The 17960-nt window shown below is 40.7% G+C and overlaps 1 protein-coding gene across 4 annotated transcripts; it reads right to left on the reverse strand.

The window, feature by feature from the left end:
* Positions 1-861: 861 nt before the first annotated feature.
* LOC311369859 (uncharacterized protein) lies at positions 862-15959 on the reverse strand. 4 transcript variants are annotated; one of them, XM_084488079.1, is made up of 13 exons: positions 15863-15959; positions 14683-14771; positions 14407-14535; positions 14209-14325; positions 14001-14070; positions 12483-12708; positions 10094-11858; positions 9279-9449; positions 8242-8415; positions 5615-5788; positions 2711-2884; positions 2504-2550; positions 862-2319 (listed from the first exon to the last, which is right to left on the reverse strand). In XM_084488079.1, exons 2-13 carry the CDS (start codon positions 14763-14765, stop codon positions 1766-1768), a joined length of 3684 nt encoding a protein of 1227 aa, XP_084344205.1. In that variant the 5' UTR covers positions 14766-14771; positions 15863-15959; the 3' UTR covers positions 862-1765. The 4 variants fall into 4 exon arrangements, with proteins under 4 accessions (XP_084344205.1, XP_084344203.1, XP_084344206.1 ...); XM_084488077.1 differs by having other exon boundaries at positions 14407-14538; XM_084488080.1 differs by having other exon boundaries at positions 14683-14779; positions 15863-15928.
* Between the last annotated feature and the right edge of the window lie 2001 nt (positions 15960-17960).

Raw genomic sequence — 17960 nt, forward strand, 5'->3', positions numbered from 1 at the left:
ATCAATACGTAAAATACATTTGCTTTGAAAATAAATCTTTGTGAAACCTGCTAGGCTAACCCTATGGAAGATCTTAGACAAATACATTACAAAAGTGAAGTATCTAAATGATTAACACATTTGGTCAAGTATATAATAATATAATAAATTGTGCCCAATATCAAAGAGACATTTTGAAACACATTTGGTAATCAGCTTTAACATCAGCAATCTGCTCACCATTAGATGTGCTCCATGGTCCATGTCCATGTTAATGTTTTGATAGTTATGGTAACGCAAACACATACGTCCTACTAATTGAATGCTGTGAGCTGTGAGCGCTGAAAGTGAGACTGTGCTGTTCTGCTCCCCTTCACCATTGACACTTTTGGCGTCGCCGGGTCAAACCATGCCGCGCTGAATGTAACTGAATTCGCATCAGCTTTTGAATCACGTGACACAGCGCAACAATGACCATTACGCACCACCAGTAGCCAACGCTGCGACAGTCGCACCAACTCCGTTATTAAACATCACCATATTACGTTATAGTGGTTGTTTTAAACCAAATAGTATATCCGGTCTAATCAGCATGCCTCGCGTTGAAAGATGCCGCCTGACACTAGTATAATCCTCCCTCCACAAACTGACAAAGAGGTGAATGGAGACTCCACTGTTGTTTGTTGGAGGAAATGTCTCCAGTGGACTGAGCTCATGGTCCCCCAAGGTTTAAAGCCACCAGGGACTGAGGGACTGATCACGCATCCAACCTCACAGGGGACACCCTGTGAGGTTGGAGAAGACATCTGCTCAGCTTGGAGGATTCCAACTGAACCAAAGGGAAGATTCAGTGGATGAAAACACAAGAAAATGTTGTTGGATCCACTCAGTTGTTTATTATCATTATGCTTTATTAACAAATACAACTGAATATATTGTACCTTGCGTGTACACACAAAACAGAATGATAAAAATATAAGTAGCAGACATTACAAATCATAAAAAATAAACAGGTGCACACAAATCTTTAATAACTGAACACGTTCTGTTGCCGTGCTCCCAACAGAACACAAGGAATCGATATTCAGTTTAAAATCATTCAACAGAAACATAATCAGCAACTAGAGTACTTGCATTTATGAATATATAATTAAATCAGCTTTCAATCAGGTTATACAAGCTTATCAAAATAGAAATGGCTATCAGAGGCCTTAAGTTTGAAAATGTTGTCATAATGGAGTACTCTATCCAAAATATTGTAGTAAAGTACAATACAAATAATCATATCAAAATTAAAAATACATTTTTATTTGAAAATACGTCTCTGTGAAACGTGCTTAGGTTAACCCTATGGAAGATCTTAGAAGTCACCTCCTTTCACGGTTCACCATGCGAGACTGTTCAGAAGCGATTGGAGTATCGTTGAGTGTGTGTATTTAAATCTGTATTTACACTCTCCAAGTTGACTCCTGAGAACTGCTATTAGAACAACACAATGCAAAACATGTAGACACATCCGTGGGTCCAGATGCGGATATTCCAGATCTGCATTTAGATAACAACTGGTCATCTCCACAACAAACGCTTTATCAGAATACGAAAACACCCCCGAACTCAACCGGGCAGTCCCCCCTTGAATCTCACCAGGGTTAGGGTTTGTGTGTGTGTGTGTGTGTGTGTGTGTGTGTGTGTGTGTGTGTGTGTGTGTGTGTGTGTGTGTGTGTGTGTGTGTGTGTGTGTGTGTGTGTGTGTGTGTGTGTGCGCGCACATGTGTATGTGTGTGTGGCTATATCTGACACAGAGACATTGAGGAACCAAATCCCCATAACCCAAACGCAGGGTAGAGGACCTCATAGGTGAATGCGGACTGGAAGGTGTGGATGTGTGTCAGTGTGTCTGAGGACCCTCCTCCATCTGGGGACACTCTGTAGAAGGACAGAGTGCCAGCAGGCCGGTTCAGATACACTCCTACCCTGTTAGAGCCAGCGGGGGGGAGACGTATGTCTGTTGTACTACCGTTGTACCGGGCAGTGTAACCACCATCATAACAATAAAGACTCCAAGACTTGTTGTCCTCGCCAAGCCAGCCTTCAGTATTCCATCCTTTCCTTGTGATTCCTTTGTATGCCATTCCAATATAAACATCTCCTTCCCTCTCTGCTTCCCAGTAACAGCGGCCAGTCAGACCCTCTCTACACAACACATGGTTCTGGGAGTCAAATCTCAGTGGGTGATCAGGATATGACTGCATCTTTCTAACCAGCGTCACCTTCCTGTTGTCCTCAGACAGAAAGAGATGTTTGTAGGCTGTGTTTGGGTCCAGTGTGAGTACACAGGCATCTGACGGGAGAACAAGAAATTATTAAGCAGCTGTATGTTTTCACATTATGTTCTGGTGCACTGTACTAGTATCTCTAGTTTGTGGAGGATTCATCAACAGATAGACTTTTTATCAACAGTTAGTTGTAGTATCTCTAGTTGTTTGAGGATTAATCAACAGATTACAAACTATACAGACACTTACACTTTTTTAGAGCTGGTTTCAGCCTCCCCACTCCATCGTGCTCCACACTGGGGGGTAAACAAAGTTAGAGCAGCATGTTGTTTTTAAACATGGAAACATTCATAATCTGCTGTCTCATTCCTTTCTTTTTGAAACCACTTCATCTAGCAGGGGGTTGAATCCTTGAAGGAGCCATTGTCCCTGAATGGTGAGCTGTATTCTCTATACCTGAGAGTGTCCAGTCTCCAGCGTGGATCCTCCAGTCCAGCAGAGAGCAGCGTAACTCCTGAGTCTCCTGAGTGATTGTAACTCAGGTCCAGCTCTCTCAGATGGGAGGGGTTGGAGATCAGAGCTGAGGCCAGAGCTGCACAGCCCTCCTGTGTGACCAGGCAGCCAGACAACCTAGACACGCACGCACGCACGCACGCACACGCACACACACACACACACTATTTATTATATCTGGAGAACAGTTTGTATTAAACAAATACTCCGGCTCACCTACAAATCTCACCATGGAATCTCACCGCAATACCTCACAGATCTCCTCCATCCCTACACGCAGTCACGCTCTCTGCGGTCCTCTGACAAGGACCGCAGGCCATGCTGGCCATCCCCCGCACTAGATTGTGGACCTTTGGAGACAGGGCATTCTCTGCCAGTTCTCCCACACTATGGAACAGCCTACCACTCCACATCCACATCCCTGCACATGTTTAAAAAACACCTCAAAACATTCCTCTTCACTTAGTCCTTTGACCCCTAACCCCCCCTTCCCCTCTCCCCTTTTTTGTTAAGCGACTATAGTTAGGCGCTATAAACATCCAAGTTATTATTATTATTATTATTATTATTATTAATAAACAAAACGGAATAAAATTGTATTACATTTGGGAATTGTAATTGCATCAAAATACCTGTGTCACAACAAATGTTTGAAGCTCCATTGATCAACTTGGACCAATACAAGTTCACTACCAAGGGCCTTTTTTTAAACATTCGGTAATGTCTGTGAGGTGCATGAAAGCTGGGACAAAGAGGGCCGAGGAAATTCTGTAATGTCTTAACCATTAGATTGGATTGTAGAAAAAATAAAATATTTTGCTGCATTTGTATTTGTAATTAAAATTCACTCCAAATTAATGTGAATAAAATCATTTAATTCACCAAGTGCACAACATAATTACAAATTGTACAGTTTGGTTACAAATTACTATATATATTTTTTTATCTGTATCTATACCAAGTGCACTGAACACTGAACAACGAGGAGCTAAATCTCTGAAGGGCTCGAACAGGTGCACTGAAATCGGGGGTACAGCTGAGGTGCTCATCACTGAGAATGGATCTGTATCTGTACTTATGTTGTTATATTTCATCAATGAGAAAGTTGAATGACACTTGCTAAACATCTACATGGTCCTCATCACGTTCACGTGTGCACCAGCAGTTTTCATAATAAAAGTTTTACAAATAAATAAATAAAATGTAATAATATGTAAGGGATAATGTATAGAATGCAGCTCATTATCAGGAAATAAGCCCCGACAGGGCGAACAGGACACCGACACAAAGCGGAGGTGTCTTGCTTCGCCCTGAAGGGGCTTATTTCCCAATAATGACCGGCGACGTTCTATACATTATCCCACTTATTACACGGCTACTTGCCAAAATGAAAAAAAAACTTCACACGGTGTGTCTTTTTACAATTTATTTGTTACCAGCATTCGTAGTGTTGATCAGCAGAGAAATAGTCAGCCAAAGACGTTGACGTCGCTTAGCAACCGAGTACGCTGGGCAAGCTTTTTGAGAGTGGGGGGGACATATTTTCACGGGGGTGAAAATATAAAAAATTGAAAGAAGTAGATGCAATTTCCCACATTCTGGTGCATTTTACCATGTTTTTAGATTTAAAATGATCTCCCTCTTTCATTGATTTTCCTTGGAGCTGGCATGGTCTGCAATTACTGACTACTATTATGTTATTTATATATATATATATATTTTTTTTTTAATTAATTTATTTATTTTAATTTTATTTTATTATTATATATGTATATATTTTAACAGCCATTGAAAACGTTTACATGTCTTGATGATATATAGGCTAGGTTTTTTATACAACAAAGTAGGCTATTAGGCACGAATATTTGATCTTTGTGACTTTGAATATTGCTAATGCCAGAGAATGTCTCATGAGGGTGCTAACATTCTTATCAGAAAAACTGGCTGTGTTTGGCCATGGAAGAACGCAATTTAGCTGTTTGGCCACGCAATGGAAAACTTGGGCAAATTTACTTTACTTTACTTTCCTCTTCTTCGAAAAAAAAAGTCCTTATGTCCATCTCGTGTCGCTGTCGTTGATCCGACTCTCAACAACAGCTTGCTTCGGTCGGCTTTGTGGTGTGTTTTGAATGCGTGCGTGATGCTGCGTTGTGTGTTTTTTGTGTATTTATATGGGTATTCCCCCTACTGATAAAGTGGAACGGATTTGATTGTGAAGCGATGGAAAGAACGCTGGACTAGTGGACCAGTCATGCACTAATATCTTTGATGGCAAATGTGGGGGAGTCGAAATGACTTTTTTCCACCATAATATAATTGGGGGGGACGTGTCCCCCCCCAATTATATTATGTAATAAATAATAATATTATACAGAATTAATTCGGAGTGGCCAGCAAGTTCAAACAAAAAGATATATAAAAGTTTATATATAAAAAGTTTTTTATATCATCATATCATTTATAAATTCAATCATATGGCCAGCTGGCCGTATGATGCCCAGGTCTGCTGTACAGTATACATTACATAATGGTACATTACGCTGTACTGTACAATACAGATGACATCATCAGAGCAGATCCTCTGCTTTACAAATGCTCCTTTCTCAATAATAACAACTTAAATACTGACTCTGTAAGTGTTAGGAGATGTGAATTCTGTTTGGTTCCAACAATGTTTAAAACCAGGCAATGATTAGTCAACAGGGGGAAAAATACTAATAGAAATCGATTGGATCCCAAACTAATGTTAAATCCTAATCCTAAGTATTATTGTTCATAAATTACATCTTTAAATTTTTAAGTTGTTTAGTTGGCTAAACAAAGACATTGACATTATTATAAACTGACCTGAGTGTCTCCAATGTACAGTGTGGACTCCCCAGTCCAGCAGAGAGCAGCATCACTCCTGAATCATGCAGGTCATTGGTACTCAGGTCCAGCTCTATCAGACTAGAGGAGTTGGAGCTGAGGACTGAGGCCAGAGCTTCACAGCATCTCTCTGACAGATGACAGCCATTCAGCCTTCACACAAAATAAACAGAAATATGCAGAAATATGTAACAGTGTGAACTGTTGTTTGAGTGGGTGGAAGCACCTGTGCCACCATGATAAACAACCTTTTATGGATATGAGTGGTTTTTTTTACATCGGGGGCACCATTAAAATAATTTTGTTAAAGGGGAGATCTAACAGAAGAAAGTAAGAACAATTGTACTAGAATATCCACATGAACCACAAGGTCTCACATTTCCAATCATACCAGTGTCATGAATGTAGTCATCACAGGTAGTGAGTTGAGTTATAACAGTGGTTCTCAAACTTTTTCGGTCATCCCCCACTTTGGACAAGGGGGGATGTTCAAGCCCCACCTGCCCCCATCGCCCCAACACAACGCTAACAAAATACGCCAAGCTTAACATCTCCACATTTATTGAAGTAACATCAAGTTACATCATGTTGTATCTAAATTCTAACTCAATAACGTCAAATAACAGCAAGTTCAACAACAAGAGAAAATAAAAGTGCAGCTGTGTCATGACTTGTATCAAGTTCAGAAAAAGAGAAAATAAAAGTGCCACTTTGCAATCTGTTAAAAAAAAATAAAAAAAGACGAGCAATGCATTTGGCAAGACAGGTGAGCAATTGAACTCATGAGACCTATACCTGCATGAGTGGCTGCAAAGCTGCAAGCTTAAAATGTTCAAATGTAGGCCTATTTCAAATTTAAAAAAAATCATTATTAGTGACACATCTACAAAATATGCGAGCAGCGCCCCCCCCGGCTGAGAAGAGAGCTGGAGTGTCAGCGGACACACTATGGGACGGGGAGGATTCCAGTGACGAGGCTCAGCATCGGGACGAAGCTGCTGCTCGGTTACAACACCTAAAGACGACTCTGTCGGTGTGTGATCGCGGTGGGGAGAGCACTGGTCTCCCCAATATCGCTCAGATTGACAGATTTATCCTCGCCGTCCCTGCTCAGTGCGTCCAGCGCTCCGAGACTTCTCCGGTGCTGGATCTGATATTCAGGTCGGATGTGGTTTTAAGTTGTGCGGGTATAAGGACGGGTGCGGGTTTGCAACATGAGAGGCGTGCAGGACTCTGCTCTGCTCACCTCTCTCTCCGTCCCGCTCTGCCTCTGGCTCACACACGCTCCCCCTCCGGCCCCCGCTCTTCCGCTCGCGCCACTTTTTAAAATCCCCTTCAGCGCAAAACATGTATTTGCCACATCTTGCTCCGACTGTTTTTGACTGACTAATTTTTAAATGTTTAGCTACCCTGGCCTACAGGCAGGTTAACGAGCACAGCGACGCGGCGCCCCCGATGTAGAATGACGAGATGGAGCGCGGCGACAGCACTTATTTTATAGCATGTATATATCTTATAGCGACATTCTGCTTGAAAATACGAGATATGACTTTTGGTCCATATCGCCCAGCCCTACTGTCAAGCCTTCACTCCTACCATAAGAAATGTGGAGTTTTCAGTGAAATTTCCTCCCGTTTGTCGCGCCCCACCTGTCACGTCTCTGTTCCCCACCAGTGGGGCGCGCCCCACACTTTGAGAACCGCTGAGTTATAAGATGATATATTTAGACGTAATTTTGGAGGACATTCCCAAACAAGGGGGTTGTAATTAAGAGGTTTTAAATATCGTCCGAAATGGAACCTTGTGTTATGGAACCTCACTGTATGTACAATGAGTAAAACTGACCTGAGTGTCTCCAATGTACAGTGTGGACTCCCCAGTCCAGCAGAGAGCAGCATCACTCCTGTATCCTGTAGGTCATTGGTACTCAGGTCCAGCTCTCTCAGATGTGAGGAGTTGGAGCTGAGGACTGAGGCCAGAGCTTGACAGCATCTCTCTGAGAGATGACAGCCATTCAGCCTTCACACAAAATAAAGGAATATGTTAGTAACCATGTTGAAATATTTTCTGAGCATTGAAAATGTACTACTTTTCGTATTATGAATGTTAATAAGAATGTTACCCAACATACACCTCCCATCTTCCACAAACTGAAAGAATATAACATATACTTTATACTGTCATGGCAACATGAATATAGATACAGTATGTTGAGGTATTCCTATGAAGAGGATATAATAAGTTTATTTAGACCTGTGAAATTTAATCGATTTATAAATATGTCAATCAGCATCCCGTGTACGGGGAATGGTAGGTTGGGGGGCACTTTTATTATATTAGTGTTTATGTTTATATTAATAATTGAAAAGGTGCAACCAAATTGAAGTAATATATCCAACTTATCAACAAGGTGTAACATTTCCAATGATACCACCATCATGAATGTGATCACCACAGGTATAAGTTATAAGTAAGTAAATAAGAATTATAAGCTGAAATATTTTGACATAATTGATCACGTCAAGGAGGAGATAGTTAAGAGGTTTTAAATGTCTTCTGATATAAAAACTTGTGATGTAACTCTTTGCAAATTTAGTAAAACTGACCTGAGGGTTTCCAGTGTACAGTGTGGACTCCCCAGTCCAGCAGAGAGCAGCTTCACTCCTGAATCCTGAAGTTCATTGGTACTCAGGTCCAACTCTCTCAGACTAGAGGAGTTGGAGCTGAGGACTGAGGCCAGAGCTTGACAGCATCTCTCAGACAGCTTACAGTCATTCAGCCTTCACACAAAATAAACAGGAATATGAAAGTAATCATGTCAAAATCTTTTCTGGGATAATATATCACCCCTCCTTTCAGTCCTCTCAAGCCACTCCCCCAAAACAAGTGACTAGCTTGTTAGCTTTAGCAATAGATTTTCCGAGCCTTGTTGAAGATTTTGGTCACAATAATTATATTTAGTGTTTATGTTTATATTTATTGAAGGGACGTTTCATGTTATTAGTGCACCTACAGAGATGATTTGTACATTATTATAACTTTTATATCAAAGTATTATGTATATTGTGTTGTGTTTATTGTAATACATATTATTAGCCCATCTACAGAGATGTTTTGTATATTATTATAACGTTTATATTCTAGTATTATGTAGAGTATGTTTTGGGCATTGTAATACATGTTATTAGCCCATCTACAGAGATGTTTTGTATATTATTATAACTTTTATATTTTAGTATTTTGTATATTATATTGTGTGTATTGTAATACATTTTATAAGTACACCTAGAGAGATATTCTGGAGTCTTTAAACACTGGCAGCAGCCTCAGAAGACCCTTCTCTGAAGCACAGTATTTGCCCACATAAGTTCCATTGAAAAAAAAAAAGCAGAAAAAGCTTTATAGTTTAAAAGGTTGAAAGAGTTGAAAAAAGTTGAATAGAAGTCATAGTGTCGTTACAGTGCTGAACATTTTGATAGTGTAATTGTTTCTGTAGCTGAAAGTATGCAGAAGTAGCAGAAGACCAAAAAGGGGCGGAATAAGAATAAGTATAATAACGATTATAATATCTAGAGTGTGAATGTAGAGTGTAACAATAGTTGGGCACTGCTTGCAGCACCCAACCTTGTGTTGTAACACTGACCTGAGAGTTTCCAGTGTACAGTGTTGACTCCCCAGTCCAGCAGAGAGCAGCTTCACTCCTGAATCCTGCAGATCATTGGTACTCAGGTCCAGCTCTCTCAGTCTACAGTTTGAGCTGAGAACTGAGGCCACAGCTTCACAGCATTTCTCTGACAGCTTACAGACATTCAGCCTTCACAGAAAATAAACAGGAATTATTCAATTTGATTTAATCCAGTGCGAGGGACATGGGTCAATATTAACTGCTTCGAAGTTTATCCAGATTGGGACATAGGGGGCCAAATTAGCCACCATCACCTTCAGTAAGCTTTTAGCATTGACTGAATGTAGGGCTCAAGGGAATTTGTGTTATAGCTCTTTAAATTCTCAACTACACAACTCTGTCTGTGATTCTGCTATCAGGGCCCTACATTTGCCAGTACATCAACCGCTGGGACACACCGGCCCCCATCAAAAAAGACACTTGCCAATGGGCCTCACATTTCTAGGAGAAACCCTGGGTGTGTAAAGCACTTCTCTTTGGTGGAGAAACATAAGCGGGATGGCCGCCTGTTTCCTTTTTTTTCAAAATATCGATCTCTATAATTTCCATGTTCTAGTATTATGTATATTGTACATATATAAAAACATGTTATTTGTGCACCTACAGTGATGTTTTGTATATGATTTTAACATTTAAATTCTAGTATTATGTATAAAGTATTGTGTTTATTGTACACCTACAGAGATGTTTTGTGTATTATTAATAACTTTAATGTTCTAGTATTATGTATATTACGTTGCATGCATTGTATTACATGTTATGAGTACACTTACAGAAATGTTTCGGAATCTTTAAACACTGGCATCAGCCTCAGAAGACCCTCCTCTGAAGCACAGTAATTCTTCAGGTCAAACACGTCAAGTTCCTCTTCTGATGACAGTAAGATGAAGGCCAGAGCTGACCACTGAGCAAGGGAGAGCGATATTGTGGAGAGACTTCCTGATGTCAGGTACTGTTGGATCTCCCTCACTAGAGAACGGTCGTCCATCTCATTCAGACAGTGGAAGAGATTGATGCTTCTCTCTGGAGAGAGATCTCCACTTATCTTCTCCTTGATATGATTGACTATATAATATTGGTTTACATCTGCATTTTGCAGCAGACCTTGTAGGAGAATTTGATTGGTACGCAGAGAGAGACCAACGACAAAGCGTAGGAACAAGTCCAGGTGTCCATTCTTACTCTGTAAGGCCTTGTCCACAGCTCTCTGGTAGATGAGGTGTTTTTCTTTGTTTTTGTTGGAGGGTGGTTGTTCTTTTGAGAGCTCATTGAAACCAGTGTCGATGAAGGATAGCAAGATATATAGGGCAGCCAGAAACTCCTGAATGCTCAGATGGACAAAGCAGAACACCTTGTCGTGGTAAAGACCACACTCCTCTTTGAAGATCTGGGTGAACAATCCTGAGTACACTGAGGCTGCTTGGACATCAAGGCCACACTCTACCAGGTCTGTTTCATAGAATATCAGGTTGCCTTTCTCCAGCTGGTTAAAAGCCAGTTTCCCAAGAGAAACAATTATCTTCCCGCTCTCTGGACTCCACTTTGGATCTGTTCCAGCTTTACCAATGTACTTCCTGTTGCCCTGTATGGACTGAACCCTCAGGAACTGGATGTACATCTGAGTCAGGGTTTTGGGCATCTCTTCTCCGTTCTTGGATGTTTTGAACCAGTGCTCCAGAACTGTAGCCATGATCCAACAGCAGACTGGGATGTTACACATGATGCGGAAGCTGTGTGATGTCATGATGTGGGAGATGGTTTTGCGGGCTTGCGTCTCCTTTCTGAATCTCTTCCTGAAGTACTCCTCCTTCTGCAATTCGGTGAACCCTCTCACCTCTGTCACCATGTCAACACACTCAGCAGGGATCTGATTGGCTGCCGCAGGGCGTGTGGTTATCCAGATGCGAGCGGAGGGAAGCAGGTTGCCCCTGATGAGGTTTGTCAGCAGCACGTCCACCGAGGCTGACTCTGTGACATCAGTCAAGATCTGGTTGTTCTGGAAGTCCAGAGGAAGTCGACACTCATCCAGACCATCCAAGATGAAGACAACCTGGAACCGGTCATATCTGCAGATTCCTGCTTCTTTGGTCTCAATAAAGAAGTAATGCAGAAGTTCCAGCAAACTGAACTCTTTCCATTTCAGTAAATTCAGCTCTCTGAAAGGGATGGGAAATGTGAACTGTATGTCATGGTTGGTTTTGCCTTCAGCCCAGTCCAGAGTGAACTTATGTGTTAAGACGGTTTTACCAATGCCGGCCACTCCAGTTGTCATTATTGTTCTGATTGGTCGATCTTTTCCAGGTAAGGGTTTAAAGATGTCTTCACATTTGATGGCTGTTTCCTCCTTGGCTGGTTTTATGGAAGCTGTTTCCATCAGTCGGAACTCATGCTCCTTGTTGACCTCTCCACTACCTCTCTCTGTGATGCAAGGCTCTATGTAGAAGTCATTCAGCCCTGTTGGCTGTCCCTCAAACACACACCCGGACACCTTCTTCAGATGAGACTTGATTTTACCTTGGCACTCTAAAGCAGCAGTTTCTAAATGACAAAACAACAGAAGACATTAGTGGATACATCTCAATAATTACTGTAAAATGATCAAGTTTGAGATATTAAGTGGCTTCATTACTGGTGGTCAGAGAAATAGGTCATGACTAGGACTGCATGTCATGATTACAATATTTCTGGATTATTTTAATACTTCCACAGCAATATGATTGGTGTAATGATCGTTGTATTTTTACCCATGATTTTACCCATGATTTGCAGTAGTGCTCATCATTATTGTGTATCAGTGGGAAGTGACTTGCCATGCTGATGATAAGACACTAATACATCTCTTCCATTTATTCTGCAGTGGATCTGCAGTTAATAATATAGCCTCAATAACCCTTCATATCTGGATCAAGCCATTTAACCTGATACCCCCTGCAATAAACCTACATATCCGGATCAAACCTTTGAGCCTCCAATAGGAAAGATAACTGCACAAGGAAAGTTATAGCTGTAGAAATCTTGACCTTATTTAGTTCAGTTGACACCTTTCCAGAATGGCAGACAATGTGTTGTCTTAAGTTTCTTACCACTTTGTTTTTCAAAATAAGAGTATCTAGTGTTTACAAAAAATAGTATCTTCTCTGTTATAAAAAAAAAATCTCTTACCGCACAGTTTGTCAGCCAGTTCCTCCTGGTTCATCTCCATCAGGCAGAGCTTTGCGATGTCTACAACTCCCTTTATGGCACGCCTCCACTGCTCCTTTTTCTTACCATCCATCTCTTCCTCCTCTTCCCTCTGACTCTCTGAGCATTGTGGGTGATCTGGGAAGAGAACCCTCCAGAGCTTCTTCAGCCTCTTGTCTAGAAAAGTTTGTGCGTCCTCCTCAGCCCTCTGGAACAGAAAAAACATCACTCTTAACTGAGGACATCAGAACCATAACTATTTTTTATTCATTAGCACAAAGAAAGTGATACAGCAAAATAATTTAAAAGAATGACAGGGGTGGGCCTCTGTATTTATGGAATATTGTCCAAGAGTTGTAGCAATTCCAGTAGTAAGCTCTTTGGGTTCATAGTTAAAACATCCCCACTAGGTTCTACAGTCGATCCTAATACTATGGATGTGTTTCCTTAACGTAATGTAACACGAAATAAATATATAAATTATAATTATAGCAATATTAATAATAATAATACCAATTAAACATAAGTTAGCACGCAACACACATACATTAAATATGACAGGTGTTATTTCATTTTAGACTTAAATACTGACAGTAATGGACAGGTTTTGATAGAGACATGATTGGCATTCCAGAGTGACAGGCTTCTGTATTTTATGGCATAGAGTTGTGTGATAATAGGTAAGATGAATTTCCTTTGCTTGTCTTTCTATTGCTATCAACATTAATGGTCAAAACATAGAACAGTTAGGGATAATTATAGGTTTGTGAATGCAGTTGACTACTATGGATGCAGCTGGAGGACTGTATTTTGAGAAACGTAGATAGGCTATAAAGTAGACCTACTGCAGCCATTTCCTACAACATGTACAGTGACAATGGTGGCAATGACAAAGACACTCGAATATGGTGGGTTAAACAGATATTTCTTGCAGGCTAGAGCGGTAAAAAATCGAGCTTTGTACGAATTAAATTTATGTTGCCTCTATGCAAAACGGAAATCACAGTGCATGTGTAATTATTTAATTACCTGGGAATAAATCGCAAAGAACATTCGCGTTCAACGTAAAAGGACTTCTAAGGGACTTTACTTCTAAACTATGAACTTATAGTTTTACTTCTTTTTTTTTTACTAAATATCAATTTCTCAAGGAACCTCATCACTTAACATTTAACGCAATACACGCCAGTACAGGGCACTGTAATCAATGGAAAAGGATGGATGAGGGTGTGTTATTCATTTGGTTGCAATCTGCAACCTCACCACTAGTGGTCACCTACATTTTACACACTGGACCCTTAGGTATGTTTCAAGTGAATTTTATGTTCCTGGCAGACTCTTTAAACTTGTCTTAGTAAGTATTTATTTTGATGACTATAACCATCTAGATTCACATCCCACTGGTCTAAGGAAGAAAGCCTGGAGACTAGAAAAAGAAAGAGACACTTTTGAATGTTCATGTAGAGCTGAAGTCAAATGTCTTGTTGGACATTTACAAACCTTGATCAGCTCTGTTTGATGCTGCAGCAAGGACTGGGCACTGGTTACATTTGAACTCTCCTGGTGTTGTCTGTCACACACACACGCACACGCACACGCACACGCACACACACACACACAGGATCAATTGTATTTCTCCTGACTTCTAAACATCAGTATCATTCGATTTTTGCTAACAACCAACTTGGGCTTTATTTGAAACCCCTACCTCTCCTCTCCGGGGGAGAGGGCCTCTTCTTTACATTGAAGAGGATGATTCCTAGGACCGTCAGTATTCACAGAGTCACAGCTGGGTCCAGGGGAGTCTGCTCTCTCTTGCTTGACTCTTGGAGAAAAACACACACAGTTTCAAAGTCAGAATTTGTGGATGTTGTGGAGTTTGATTATTTCTGGGCTAAATCCTCACCTTTTCTTAAAGGGTTGTCCTTCTACGAAAGGTTGTCCTTCGTTTAACCCAACAGGTCTAGCCATGGGGCAGTCCCTCTCCATGGAGACACCGCTGGGTCCAGGGAATTCGGGGGTCTCTTGCTGAACTCTTCTAGAAAAACAACAACTATGATTTATGGATGCTCGATAGATGCTGTATTTTGCTTTAACTCAGACTCATGATGGTGCTGTGATGTGTGACTGCTGAGCTCTGAGACGGACAACAGTCCCAAACAGTTAGAAATCCTCTTCTTACCTCTTAGCTTTGCTCTGGTGGCCATGGTCCCCAGACAGAGTGGTTTCAGAAGTAGGACCCCCCTCCTCTCTCTCCTCATCCATAGTAGACTGGAGACCTGGACATAAACACAACTCATTGATGACTTTATTTGACATTTGAACTTTAGACAACACTGAAATGTCTCTTATGATGAGACACTGAAATGTCTCTTATGATGAGACGCTGAAATGACTCTTTGAAAGAGTAGATCATTGTAACTTCATAATACTAAACCATAATAAATGTACAGATGTATGCAGTATATGAGAATAATATAACTCACCTTGAAGACTGTAACTGTGCTAAAACAAATACAACTAACTACCACAACTTAATTTAAAAAACTCATAGTACAAATAAAGGTAGAGAATGTTTCAATCCAGGGTGTGTGTGTGTGTGTGTGTGTGTGTGTGTGTGTGTGTGTGTGTGTGTGTGTGTGTGTGTGTGTGTGTGTGTGTGTGTGTGTGTGTGTGCGTGCGTGCGTGCGTGCGTCTGTGTCTTTGTGTGAGAGTACATTATACAAGACAGGGTGAAGAAGAACAAACAATGTACAGGATGAAAATAAAATTTTAAAAAAGTATCAAGTATATATCTCAAGTATAAGTATATCTCAAGTATACCCTTGAGGTATCAACAGCAAGCCAATGTCATAAATGACTTCCTAAAATATTCTATACTTGTTTTTGAATATATATTCAAAAACAATATTTATATTTATATATATATATATAGTTATTTTATATGGAAATTTAATGGGGGTGAAAACGCTGAAATCAAAACGTCAACATCTGAGAAACGTCAAATTGGGCACAAATATGGAAACCGGAAGTAGGCAGGTAAACAAGAGGGCGCCAAATTTCGCTGTCAAACCTGAACGGTCACGCCCCCTCCCCCGCCAAAAAGTTGCACAACTTGGGCTGCAACTTTTTGCCTAAAAGGACCCAAAAGGACCGCTAAGGTCTATCTGGATATATTTTTCTGTGCTTGTTACAGCAAAGCTAACCCTAGCCCTATGCTTTCTGAAACGTCCAAAAAAAACATAAAAAAAAAAAAAAAGAAGAAGAATCGAATTATAGAAACATTTGCCATTATTAGATAATTAATTGTAATATAACAATAATATAAAGAAAATATATAATGTAGTGAACTGTAGCCCTACCTTATCTTGTCCGTGATGAAAAGGATTTAAAGTGTATTTAGAGCAACGACGGAGATTAAGGGCTCATCACTGTGGAAGATAATATGATAATATGAGGAAGCAGAGAACATCTAGGAAGCCCTGACGCGCAGGGAAATCCAGAGAGCCAATCAGAGTCTCTGATAGCTCACAGGAACCGCCCCATCTCTGTGATAGCAAATGAGGGCACCGTCCTATGGCTGTTGTGGAACAAGTAACCCTTTCAGACACTAAACGTAAACAGTGGCGCTTAAAAGCGAACCTGCCGCTCCTTGCGTTTATAATGTCTCATTCTCAGTTGTATGCTTGACGTTTTCATGCTATGTAACGCTAAGTATTAATTATAGTGTGTTGTCGTCAGTGGAAAGTTGATAATACGATGCAAATTCTAGGGAGGAGCCGGCTGGCCTCACGTGATTTTAGGAAAATCGAAAGTATCGCAGCCTTCAAGGCGTGAAAACAAAACTGATGGTACACACACACACACACACACACACACACACACACACACACACACACACACACACACACTTTATTGGGCTTTATTGATATATATACAGTTTATATGCCATGCCTTGACCAAAAGGCATTAGGTAATATAAAATATGTTATATATTATGTTGTCATTCATTTGTGATGTTATTAATCCATTTAGCAGACTTCTTAATACCCAAAGTGACAGAATTAAGAATTAGAATTAAGGCTTATATATATTGGATTAGATACAAAATGTGGTGCAGTGCCCAGACAGACCAAACTACAGAATTTTGTACTCTGACCCAATGCTTTCACCGGTCTGGCTCTTTCACTTCGGATTTGTGTGAGTCAAGTCAAGTCTATTTTATTTGTATAGCCCGTAATCACAGTTACAGACTCCAAGAGCTTTACAGGTCGTATATATTTATGACACCCCCTAACTCTAGTCCCCCAAAGGGAGGAAAAAAGTCCCGTAAAGATCAAGCAAGAAACCTTGAGAAGGAACGGTGAGTGGAGGATCCATCCTAGGGACGGTTAGCAGTGCAATAGGTGTGATTATTGACATACATAGTAGTACTCAAAGCATCCAAAAACATTGTGGAAATATTCTCTATATTGATGGGGGTAAGCTGGTAGCCACCAGGGGTGTCCAGGGCGTCCAGTCACGATCTAGGCCCGACTTCTTGTGTAGAGGACGTAACACAGCAGTCTTAATGGCGTCCTATTATGCAATTATTGTGGTTAATAATTTCATTTGTGGCTGCTACTTGAATAGGTGTATATGCTTTAATGTTAAAATACACCTTGTTATTCTCACACTATTCATTGCTGCTACAGAGCTGTGGGGTGGGGTAGCTTTATGCTACTGTACACACTGCAGAAACATGCACAAACCAGTCTTGCAAACCTCCTGCAAAGGAGCCAGTCAGCACTCCTCCCTCCTCACACTCCTCTCTATAGAGCCATTATTTGGTCAATGTTTCAACCCGATAGGCGAATTACAAAGAAGTGGCACCCTGCCCGAGACAATATCCTAACCATAAAACGGGAGAGAGAGAGAGAGAGAGAGAGAGAGAGAGAGAGAGAGAGAGAGAGAGATAAAAAGGACGGAAGAGAAGAATATTTTGAAAATAAGCAACCTGAAAAATAACTCCCCTTCCTCCTCTGCTCCCTACCAACCCGACGTGCCATGGTCAGAAATTAGGCGGGAGCAGTAAAAATCTAAATAGTTGCATACAAACTCACAGGGAGTCAACTGTAAAGCACATTATTAGAGCATTACACTAACTAATGGCTGACAGAGGGCTATGGCATTGCTAACAAACAACACTCAAATCATAGCTCTATCTACAGCACCTTTAAGTAACTATTGGTTGTTCTTACAGATGCAAGGAGGGAAAAAAAAAAAGGAAATCATATTGGAATATTAACATCCTAAGCTTCATTTGGTCTTTCGTGGTCTTCTGACACAGAAGCAGAATTTTGGGCATAAAATGCTGTTAGGTGCTGACATAATGAATAACCATCCAACACCTTATTAATCAACCTGTAGGTTCATTACAGGGGGTCTGCTCTGTTTTCCTCAATAATATATAGGCCTAAT

This window comes from Micromesistius poutassou, assembly GCF_964030765.1.
Source record: "Micromesistius poutassou genome assembly, chromosome: 24".
Lineage (NCBI taxonomy): Eukaryota > Metazoa > Chordata > Actinopteri > Gadiformes > Gadidae > Micromesistius > Micromesistius poutassou.

Coding starts and splice junctions, on each gene's coding strand:
- LOC311369859 (XM_084488077.1), bottom strand. CDS start 14,765: ATGGATGAGGAGAGAGAGGAGGGGGGTCCTACTTCTGAAACCACTCTG. Junction 12,709..14,000: donor ATCAAACAGAGCTGATCAAG/GTTTGTAAATGT, acceptor TTTCTGTTCCAG/AGGGCTGAGGAGGACGCACA. Junction 11,859..12,482: donor ACTGGCTGACAAACTGTGCG/GTAAGAGATTTT, acceptor TTTGTCATTTAG/AAACTGCTGCTTTAGAGTGC.